Consider the following 12,035-nt stretch of genomic DNA (forward strand, 5'->3'; position numbering starts at 1 on the left):
CTAGTCTCCTAAAATTATCCGATTGGTCAAAACCCCCTCTCTTATTTCCTTATTCTTACTACCCCCTCTTCTGCAGAGTACATATATATTTTCTAGACTAGATAGCTAAGTAAGATATAAGTTAGAAGATAGAGACTGAGTAACATGTAGTTCTTGTAAATATATTAGAATAAAGTCATTTTAGTCTTCACTGATTTTTTATGTTATTTATCTCGCGTTAACTAACTGGTTACAACGGCTCCTATGTAAAGGAACGTCAGTACGAATCAGTATTTCGCTCACTGATGATCACTCCCAAAAACGACAATGAATATGAAGCTTAAATTTTCGATAGTGTTTCTGCTATGGTGTAGGGCTGAAATAAGGCTGGATTTAAAAAAATTTCCCTCAAATAGTAAAAAAAAATTTTTTCAAAAACCAAAAAAAAAATTATTTTACTTATAATCCGAAACTATACTTCTCCTGGAAGATCATAATCACTAATTTTAATGGTTTTTACATTCTATAAAACACAAAACACCTGAAATGGACCATTATCAGTCTGAGATTAATAACTAATGGGTTTGTGTAGGTAAGGATTTTGGAATGAAACGAGGCATATCTATTTCAGGCCAAACCTGCAATAAATGAGAAGTTGAGGTCATAATGGATGAGTTTATTTTTGACGTACTAAGGAGCATCAAAGATTTTACGAAGGATTTAGCATTGTAAGGATTGGATACGAGAGGAATTTGATAGTTTGGTGAAGCCCCAAAACTTGATTCCATATTTCCAAACAGGTCTGATTATTATAGTGTATAAGAGTTTTTTGGAGTAAATAGAAAGTTTAGAACGTTTGTCGAGTAGGGTTTGTAGTAATCGTAATCTGCATGCACTTTTAGTCTATTATGGGGGTACACAATACGGTGCCAAAAGTAGCCAATCTGCTCAACAGGATTTAATGGAACATTAAAAACAGATAAAATATGGCAAGGAAATAGAGCTAGCAGATATCAAATAAAACTTAATCGTGCATTAATATGATGGGTTTAATAAAAAATCATGAGAACCAATATTGATTTTTTTAAAAAAAAAAGCGTGAAATTTACGATATTATGATGATATTTGTAACACGTCCTGGCCGGACGTTTAAAATTGCTGTAACATCCCAGCCATGCCTTAAATACATAATTTAACTTTCAAGACTTAGTTATTTGAATATAGGGAACCTTTAAAAAGATTAATTTTCCGTTAAAAATTTGGATTAATAATTTTTCATGACTGCAATACTCTTCCTTAATAAATATTTTATATACAGATAATTTGAAGTAAAATACGCCCTATAATTGGTCTCACTGATGATTTAATCCACCAAGGACGATCGATGATGGTAATTTACGTTTTGCGGACCAATGGGCAGTTAACAGCCGTCACATGCCGCAAAGCCAATATGAGAGACGATACCCCATTAGTTCGCTAGCGTGCGTTACACTGATATCCCAAATTGGTCCAAATGGGATCATGGTGATATTATAACGTGGATAACACAATAACATGACTGCCTTAGTTCGTATCATCACTATCGATCCAACCGCTGTATGCAGTTTGAAATTTAGGTTCAACTTTTGTGGCTGAATATTGAACTCACAATTCATTACTAAAACCGTGTTCGAAACCAATTGGAACATTAACCCATCCACCATTTTTGCTTTCAGTTTTAACCTACTATGTAGGTTGGATGTAGCCTTGACCTTTTTGCTCATTTTTTGAAATAAACAATTATATTGTCCTAGTATTTCATCTGTTTTGTTTTCTCATTTGAGCATTTTGCTCATCTGGACACCTCCTGCGTTTCTTATTTAAATCATGAGCCGAGGCAAGAAGGTCTTTTACGAAATTTGGATTTTTCAGCCCCTGATGGAAGAGCTACAATTTACAATTTCAATTTCGAATTGTATTGAAAATAATCGTAAAATTTTTTGTCATTATCACATCCAATTATAAAAATAAAATAGTACAAATCGTCTACCATGAGCTAAATGGTAATATTCAAATACATTTTTTTGATACAGTAAAATATTAAAAATCTCATTGCGATTTTAAAATATTCAAAATAATATTACCGCTTTAAATAAATAAAAATTGTCAAGCTCCACTTCTTTTGCTCGCTCAAATGGAAAATGATCCATCTCTACTGACAACGTTTTCTGCTTGGCAAAACAACCGACTTGAGTAGTAAAGGATTAATTAGAGGGTAGTTTAACTTGAGCAAGCATTGCGTGCGGAAGTCTGTAGTTGTGCAATTGAAGTACTAAGTATTTTAATAAATACAAATAATATCATAAAATATTTTGTTGTGTTTTCGTCCGTAAATGGTAATTCCCAGGTTTGTATGCAAACAGGATAATACAAAAAGAGAACTTTTTGTTATACAAGTTACAAAATTAAATAAAAAATAAAAGTGATAAGAAAAGTTACAGTATGGTTACAGGCAAAACAATAGCATGTTGTGGGACGTTAAATACGTAAGTACCTTAAGAATGCATTGTAGACTAGGTTTAGGACTTAATTTTTAATCAAATGAAAAATAAAAAAACAGTCCATCAGAATTCACCTCAATGGTGTCAGTAATTCTACCTCATCGGTTAAAGAATTATTTATTTTATTTTATTTTTTGTTTTATTGTATAACATTACATTCTGTCATATATTTACAGACAACAGTAAAAGGGATCAGAGAGCACATTCACACCAAATTTACAAATATATAAATTAAATAATTACAAAATAATAAATAGAACACAATGAACATTTTCACATTGTTTGATAAAAATTACTGACCATCGTTTTTTAATAATTATATTAAACCTTTGATTCGACAACGACTTTATTGGATTCAACCCTTCCTTCTGTTATTGGATTCATCCAGTACATTTTTTTACCCTGGCTTTGAAATTTTAATCATTGCTGAAAATTTTGCATTCCTGCCAGTAACACAGGTCTCCTAACAAATATTTGTTTTACCAATCATGTTCTCTAGGTTTATTAGCTTGCTAAAACTGAAATGGACTTTTTTTTTATTCCAACACGTACCGATTGGTCGGAAATTCCTTATTTGAATATGAAGAATTAAATTTTTTTTTAAACCTACTTTGTTTATTCATTTTTTTTATTTTATAGTATTTTTTTTATTAATCTTAATTTCCCTACTTTTTTTTAATTTACTATTATTTGTTCTAGAAAATTAATAATTAACGTATCTACTGATTTAATAGCAAAGGTCAAAAAACAACAATTGATATTTTTCCTATTTGCCTGAGAGAGTGAATTTGTTTACACAAATGCCTAAATCAACTTGAAACTTTCATTGTTCGTGCATGCTATTAAATTTTAACCATTTTAAATGTTTAACCAAATTTAAGTGTTTTGTTGAAAAAATATACTGAATGTCTTATTTGCTGTCCCAAGAAGATGTATGCCAAGCATACCATCAAATCATTGTATGAATTACCAGCAAATTTCCATTCAATTATTCAGGATAACAAACAGACTGTAGATAAACTTTTCGAATTTTTGAATCACTCAATAGTTATACATTTAAATTCAGAAACGAAGACAAAATTTGGAAATTATGACAATAAAGACTATTACAAATTTCAGATATAAAGGAATTAAAGTCTAATAAAAATTTCAGAAACTAAGATCATTAATCCCCGAAGTGGTTGATACCTTAAAATAATAATAAAAAAAAAATGTTTTTTTACAGTTGGAAAGAAATATTGTCATTCGTTTCGATGATAAAAATAAAGTAAATATTTTGTTGTTATTTTAGGGAAGTTAAAATTCATTCAAATATATTTATATAATCATTAATATTTTGCCTTACATCTCCAATTCAAATTGACTTAATAGTGTGATTTTGTAAATTTTAACGTCCTTTTGATACCATAAATATTTTATGTTGATCGGTTGAATACACGAGGTGCTATGAGAGATTTTCTTTATTTTTGTACTACTATCACAAATGTATGCTGGCATTACATATCACGAATTTGTGAGAATTTTTCACATTATGGAAGAAAACAGAGTTCATTTTCAGTTTCTAGCAATCCAATAAAAAAAAGGAACTTCCAAAATTATCCGAAAGTTTCTTTTTGTAGACCTGTGTAATCTCTTAGTGGAATGAAACCGTTAGTGTTAGTGTAATTTGTTTTGTAATATACAAATCTTGATTCTGAAATTAACTACTATATGTACATATTACTATTATCACTATCACAGTCATTAATGACTTATTCTATTTTAGGCGCGCAACAAGCCCGCAGACGGACACGTAAACCAGAAATGCGCACCGAAAGGTTCAACGACTCCAGTGAAGAAACCACCGACGGCCCAGAAGGGATCGGTGAAGACCCCGGCCCCAAAAGCCCAGCAGCAGGCTGTCGCCAAGCCACCGCCTCCTGCCCCCATCAAGAAGGACAACAAGAAGAAGAGACACCAGCAACACGATCTCATAGTCACCATCAACCTGGTAAGTACCCCTAGTCTTAATTAACTCTCTTTTATATACATTCTAACTTGTAATGAGTCCTGTCTGAAGGACAATTTTAATCTTCTTCTTCATTCCACTCCCGTTCTCCTTCCTCATCTTCCTCTCCTCTCTCCCAACATAACATTTATTTATTTAGCCTTTAATTTATTATTTATTAATGTCTAAGCATTTTTTAATAACTGCTTAAGTTATTGAATGTTTAGTCATAAATGTAGTATCGATGTAACTTAGAAATGAATACGGAGCTGGAGCTCAATAGTACACACAATAATAGGATTACTGTTCAGTCCAAAGGCCTGTAGTTTTGTGATTTAAGAGATGTGGGAAGGGGAGGGGTCACTTTAAATGGGCGAAGGACCCAATCTACAATAGTGTCATCTATGGTAAAAGATAGGGCAACTGCCACATCATTGAGCTAACCCCTAACTTGACGGAACCTGAGGACTCTCAAGGAAGCTCTGGTATGGTCCCGGCCAGTTACCAGCCACCGAAGAGACAAGATGTCCAACTAGGAGGCCAGGGAGCAGAGCGAGGGACTTGGGTGCACACAGCCCGGAGGTCGGCACATCAGCATCAAGTGACCCATCCCATCTTGAGTAAGCGAACAATCTATCATCCTCTAACTACAAATTGGTGACCCTCTCTCAACAACCGTCTTATCTCAACAATAGTTCCCACAATCTAAATTATTCATAACTCACTAGCATTATCATAATGTACTTTTGGCTTAACCTCCTCTCTGCAACTCATTTCAATCATTTCTTCAATTTATTAATTAATTTTATCAATCTTTCTTATCAATCAACCACCTCTCAAAACATTTGGTGACCCTACGACGTGATATTTTCCCCTTTTTCTCAATTCAAGCTCAATGTGAATAATTGAACCTCACAGAATTAAAAATTCATAATTAAATATTATCTCACTACGATCACCAAAGTGGCAGAACCTGGTTGTAAAGCGAAACGGAATATTCTTTAGAAATTGGAGTCCGTTAGCAACAATTACAATACCATAAATTTATTATATAAATATGCGGCGTAAAGGATTGCTTTTCAAGTTTTTTTAATTTCTCTGACTTACTAATTAATAACTCTTGACAGATAGACACTTTAGTGTGTAAGTAGGTAATAACTTAACTTGTATAAATCCTGTTAAAGTGGGAGTACCTCAGGACAGCTTACTGTTACCTCTTTTAAATATCTTCACTTCAGAATTATCCAAGCATGACCAGACTTTATTGGGTACTTTTAGCAATGACTAACCTCTCCTCAAATTCCATAAAACCGCCATAAAATAATTTTTGTTGGGCCGCCAGGTGGAAAATAAAAATATGAAATGAAGAGTCTCTTTATTTTCTTAAAACACAATCATGACCCAGGCTTTCAGGTGTATTATGTTTCAATTCTTTCAAACATCTCAGAAATTGGACACGGAGATTCCACATCATACTGAAAAGAAACAAATTGACAGACGCTCCAAATTATCCTTAACTAACAGACTTATAGAGAGGAATTCAATTATAGCTCAAACAGGGTCTTGGATTCAGTAGTTGGTATGGAAGTACTGAAGTCAAGAGTGGTTATTTAATCAGAACCGTTTTCAACCGCCAGGTTTTCCTCCCCTTTATAAAGGCTAATTGTGCTGGAGAAAGTCTCTTGAACTTCGGGAGATTCGGACGATTCAGGAAGATAAAACTGAACAAATAATTTTCTACCACAACCGGACTCTGAAGACCTCCCTCCATTCGACAATCTTCTCACATAAATTATATTTCGTTTGATAGTGATTGTATATATTGTCTTGCTTCACTATTGTGCTCGGTACTTGGAAACTCAATCTAACATTTGATTAAATTGAAACAAACTTAAGATTCTCTCTTGAAGGAAAATTAAAACTTTTCAATTATTTTTCCTCAGGGGGAGAACCTTTAATTGTATTTTTGGTATAGTTAGTTTTCATGTAATTTGCACTATATTGAAGGAAGCCATAGATATATAATATTAATTAAATTTTTAATAAACATTAATTAAATTATTGTGGAATGCTTTAATGCTTATAAATTATAATTGATTTATAAAATGAAAAATAAAACAACTTATTCACATATCTGAGAACTGTTTTAAGAAATAGTTTTTTAAATATATATACAATTGAATTTTCTATTTTATTGCATTTTTTAACTGTATTAATGAATATTTTGTTGTAAATATTTATGAATTTTACTGCCTGAGAATCCTTTCTCTTTTTATGAAAAATAATTTTCTTCATAACCCTAATGACTTTGATAAACAACTAATATATTCAGCTAATAATTTATTGTAATATTCAATAATAATAACACAATATTTAGAAACAATAAGCTCTTCATAATGAATCATCCAATAATGTTAATTAAAATGCAGATTACCTTAAATTAGATTCTGTTGATTTGAGGAAAACTGGCGGCGTTCCAACTGTTACATTTAATAGTTTTAATTGAAACTTGAAGCTAATCCAAGCCTGGAATGTTCAAACAATACCTGTTGGCATTTAATTTAAATTCTCCTTGTATAAAATAACGGAATGTGCACCGCGGTTTCACCGCTTAATGTATTATATAATACACATAATAGACAATAGGAACGTGTACTGTTTCACATGATGAGTACATGGCCAAGTACATGGTATGAAAGGATATATACAATAGAATGATTAAAGTAAATAACTGTACATAATAAAGATAAATAAAATAAAGTAATGAAAGAATTAGGAAGTAAAACGTATATATAGGTAATTAAATTTATATGTAAAATAAAATTATTAAGGAAATAAAAACATAAAGTTATATAATGCAAAGAAATAACGTAATATGAATATTTTAATTTAATAATAATAATTTAATAATAATAATTTAAAAATTAAAGTTATGGAAAAAAAAACGAAGAGAAATATATATACATATTCTTTCTTTAAATTTAGAACTTTTCCTTTTATTTATTTTTTTTTATAGTTTATAATTAAATTAGCTTTCAAATGACCAGTTAAAATGTTTTATGAGGTGTTCAATTATTATTTCAAGAGTTATTCTAAAAACAATATCTTTTCTATTTTATTAAATTATGGATAATTATTTTTCAAACCATCCCGTATTGCAAATCAAGAACCACCTTTCAAAATTTCAGCTTCATGAAAATGGCTAGGATAAGAAAACAACCAAGAGCCTACGGCAACTTTTAATGCTGAGATTATTACTGCGTTCCTACGGGCCATAACTTACACCGTCTAAACCCTGCCTCAATAAACGTTTATCTAACACAAAAGGAGATTTTCCGATTAGAATGGTAGTTCTTGAAATTACGGGATTCAAACAAAAAAAACTTTTAAGGTTTATTTAATAGTCTAAGTAGATTAAAAGCATTTGTTTCCACTTGAACTTACACAGAATATTTTTTAAAGAAGCATAGTCCCGAATAACAATTCTCTGTAACTTTACTAAAATTGATACAATTTAGATAGATTTTTTTATAGTTACAATTAAATTAGCTTTCAAATAAGCAATTATAATGCCCTAGTAGATATTCAGTTGTCGAGTCATAAAAACGATATTTTTGTTAACCATGTACAATTGGTATTATTTCAAACTTGCCCATATTTGACGTAAACGCCCTAAAATGAATTGCCTTTAAAATTTTCAGCTTCGTAGGAAGTACCTTGGTTCAATTACCTACTGATCCTTTATGCGATGATGACTCTATTCTTATGAGTAGTAATGTGATGCTGTATATCTAAAGGCTTCTTCGATAGAAGTTTATAACGCAAAAGGATATTTTCGAATTAGAAATATAGTTCTTAAAATTATTCCGTTCAAAAAACCAAACTCTTTAGTTTTAACCAGTAGTATAGTTGCGTAAAAAGACAATGGGTTTTCATGGGAACTTATACAAGATCTATTTAAAATAATTATTGTTCCAAATTCAATACGCTGTAACATTACTAATATTGGTCTATTAAAAGGTTTTTCTTCAGTATCCTATAGAATTTAATTCTTTTTTTAATCTTTTGCTGAGATGTTCCGTTAGATGTATCTATTTCCTCTACTAAAAGCTAGTAGGATTGTCACAAGGTAACCTCAGTCTTCGATATTATTTAAAGAATACAGTGTACACTTTTTTTTCCCATCCTTTCATTAATTTTATTATTTCAAACAAAACCAATACATAATACAATAATAAGAATATGTATACATAATAAATATAAATTTATGCATATTCTAATTATTGTATTCTGTATTAGTTTTGTTTGAAATAATAAAATTAATAGAAGGTTGAGATAAAAAAAAAAAGCCATTTTTCAATTTAAGGTGGTTTATATTTGTATTTATTTTGTGTACGGCATGTCCGGGAGCCTAGCTCAGATAGCATACACAAAATAAATAAATATCCTAAATATAAAGTGCCTGAAAATGAAAAATGGCGTGAAACCTTCTTTCACGTCCCCCCTTTAACGTCCTTCTTTTTTTCGTACCCCCCTGACGAAATAAGTATTGAATACATACATGCAGGATATGTGTATATCTACAGGTAGATATATGCATGTCTGGTACTTCCTTCGATTGCCTTTTGGCATACTCCAATCCAATGCGGTAGCCTTTAATTATGAACAATTATAGCAAGTAGGTTGATCCATGTACGTTATGTCACAATCTCACAAGAGGAGATCATAACACGAAAAAAGGGCATTTTTCCCGGCTGGACCCACCCCACTAGGACCCCCACGAAGCGACGGTTCTAAATCACTTTTGAAATATTAGCTTAAAACGAGATGAGGAAACTTTAAGATAGTTTAATCGAGAAATATTTAAAAAGCGCCTGAAATTGAAAATGGCGTGGATTGTTATTTACTGTTAAAGCAAAGAATCGTTATTCTTAAATTATCGGAATAAAAAAAAAATTTAACCGCGCAGCATTGGTGTTGGTTTAAAACTGGCTACATTGCATTAACAACCTTAAAATAACCACCTTTGAATATTTCAGCTTTAAAGGAATTGTCATGGCATAATTCCAACCACATACCTACTTAGCTTCATATGGTTATGCTGTATAGCCTTAGTAGTATTAAGAGCCCAAGAGGAGAAAAAGGCAGTTATTTCACTCCAGTTTTTAAATTACTTAATTGAAAACCAGGTATAATTACTACTCAAAATTGATGAGTCTGCCTAGTATACGTGGGGGGAAATAAAAAATGGCGGCTGTTTCAAAACGTTAAAAATAATTACTTTTTTATTCCGAACTCTATATCTTTACAACTACCAATAATAATAGAAAATCTAAGAGAGTATCATTTATAGTAGAGAAAATTTGCTAAAATATTATACCTAACAGATCTATTTACGTCCAATAGTTCTCGAGATATAGCTTTTTAAAAAGCAACATTTCATAAAAAATGTACTGAAATATCAGTAGTTAGTTAATTTATTTTTAGAAACCTATATCTCAGGAACTATGTGACGTACAGATGTCTATTAGTACTCAAATTAAAGCTAGTTTAATGGGCTATAAAGTAGTTTATGACGTTTATTTTCGTAGGAGTAGTATTTTCATGAACTTTGCTAAAATAAATTGATTTAATGTAGTTCCGACAAATTTTCATTTGCCGAATTTATATTCTTATGTGAATATCGGAAAAAGTACAACCCCTACTAAGATAAGTGTCATAAACTACTTTATAGTAAGTTAAATTTCCCTTCTTTTAAGTGTTGGCAGGGATATGTGCGTCTTATGGATCTAGAGATATATTTCTTCAAAAATCCAACATTTTATACGAGCAACTAGAAATTAACTTTCTGTGAGTTTATTTCCTTCAAATATCATAAAAACTAGTACTCCTACAAAGATAAACATTACTAACTATTTTATAACAAATTTAACTAGCTTTAATTTGAGTGCAGACAGATATCTGTACGTCCAATAGTTTCCGAAATAAAGTTTTTCATAAATCAAACTTATTGTCCAAACAACCATAAATCAATTTATTTTAGCAACTTTCATGAAAACTACTACTCCTACGAAAATAAATACCATAAACTACTTTATAGTGTATTAAACTTGTTTTACTTTTATTGCTAATAGACATCTGTACGTCACCTAGTTCCTGAGATATAAATTTCTCAAAATATGTTAACTAATTACTGATATTTCAGTACATTTATATGAAATGTTGCTTTTCAAAAGGCTATATCTCGAGAACTATTGGACGTAAAAAGCTCTATTAGGGCTAATATTTCAGAAAATATACTCTTCATTAAATAATATTCTTTTAGATTTTCTAGTGTTGTTGGTAGTTTTTAAGATAAGAGCTCTGAATGAAAAATTCATGTTTTTTTAAGGTTTTGAAACAGACGCCATTTTTTATTCCCCCTTTCTATACCTGGCAGACTCATTAATTTGGCTAGTAATTATATATAGTTTTCATTAAAGTAATCAAAAATTGGGGTGAGAAAGCTGCCTTTTTTTCTTCCCGGCTCTTGTATTATACGTATTCTTCAATAAATGTTTGTCCCACGCAAAATGAATTTTTTTAATCAGAATTGTAGCTCTAGACAGTACTGCTTTCAAACATCTCTTTACCTTTTTATAATAGTAACGGAATATTAGGAGTTTACATGTGAATTGGCGCAAAATATTTGGAAAATAATCATGGCTCCAAATTATAATTCATTTCAAACTTATTTTTTGTAATTTTGGGTTGAGGATTTTTTTTTCCACTTGAATTAGATACCCATTTTATTTTAACCTAAAATAGTGGATTCTTCCTGGTTCTGATAATCCTTAAAGTCCTTCTCGAATGTTGATAAAGCGGTGGGTTTGAAATTAATCGTAATTGGGCTACTAAAGGCCGCTTGAGTCATTAGCGTATGCGGCTTTAGTGGCCTTACTCAGCCTCCACTAGCATTAAATTCCAATTATGAGGTTCAGCACTGGAATCTCATGGAGTCCAGTTTCGGTTTCGGTTAGCGGAAGAGAAAGTACAAGCATTCCGAATTTCAAGAGTGCCCAGACTGAGTGTAAATTCCTTGCACATATATGCCTATTTAATAACGTTTTTATTTTATATTCAGAGTTACTATAAATATAACGTCCTAAAACTGTTCTAGACCTGTCCAAATACTCGAAAAATAATACCGAACCAATTGAATATAAAGCCCACTTTTCTCGTCTAATTCATAACATGCCCGAATCCTTTACAATCTAATACAGACGGATCAAAATCAGACCAATCAGCAGCATCATCCTTTGTAACTAATGACTCAACGTTCAAAATTAAACTCCACAAACTGTGCAACATATTCACTGCCGAACTAAATGCAATAGCAGCAGCACTTCACTTCTGTTTGTCTTTGAACCACACCAATATTACAATAATTACAGATTCACTAAGCTCGATAAAAGCTTTAGATTGTATGTATCCAGAGCATCCGAGAATTTCCTGCATCCATTTTCACATAAAAACTCTACAGAATATGG

At 31.2% G+C, this 12,035-nt stretch overlaps 1 protein-coding gene across 1 annotated transcript in view; it reads left to right on the forward strand.

Moving 5' to 3' along the window:
• The window catches only part of LOC136796240 (uncharacterized), a gene marked incomplete at its 3' end in the record, with an annotated part of 44,440 nt that extends 39,931 nt beyond the window's left edge, over positions 1-4,509 (forward strand). Inside the window, exon 3 of the mRNA XM_067049344.1 lies at positions 4,285-4,509. Within this exon, the coding sequence (XP_066905445.1) occupies positions 4,285-4,509 (225 nt within the window). The remainder of the gene's footprint in view (positions 1-4,284) is intronic.
• Between the last annotated feature and the right edge of the window lie 7,526 nt (positions 4,510-12,035).

This window comes from Halyomorpha halys, unplaced genomic scaffold (genome assembly GCF_000696795.3).
Source record: "Halyomorpha halys isolate HHAL.00 unplaced genomic scaffold, Hhal_1.1 Scaffold2402.1, whole genome shotgun sequence".
NCBI lineage: Eukaryota > Metazoa > Arthropoda > Insecta > Hemiptera > Pentatomidae > Halyomorpha > Halyomorpha halys.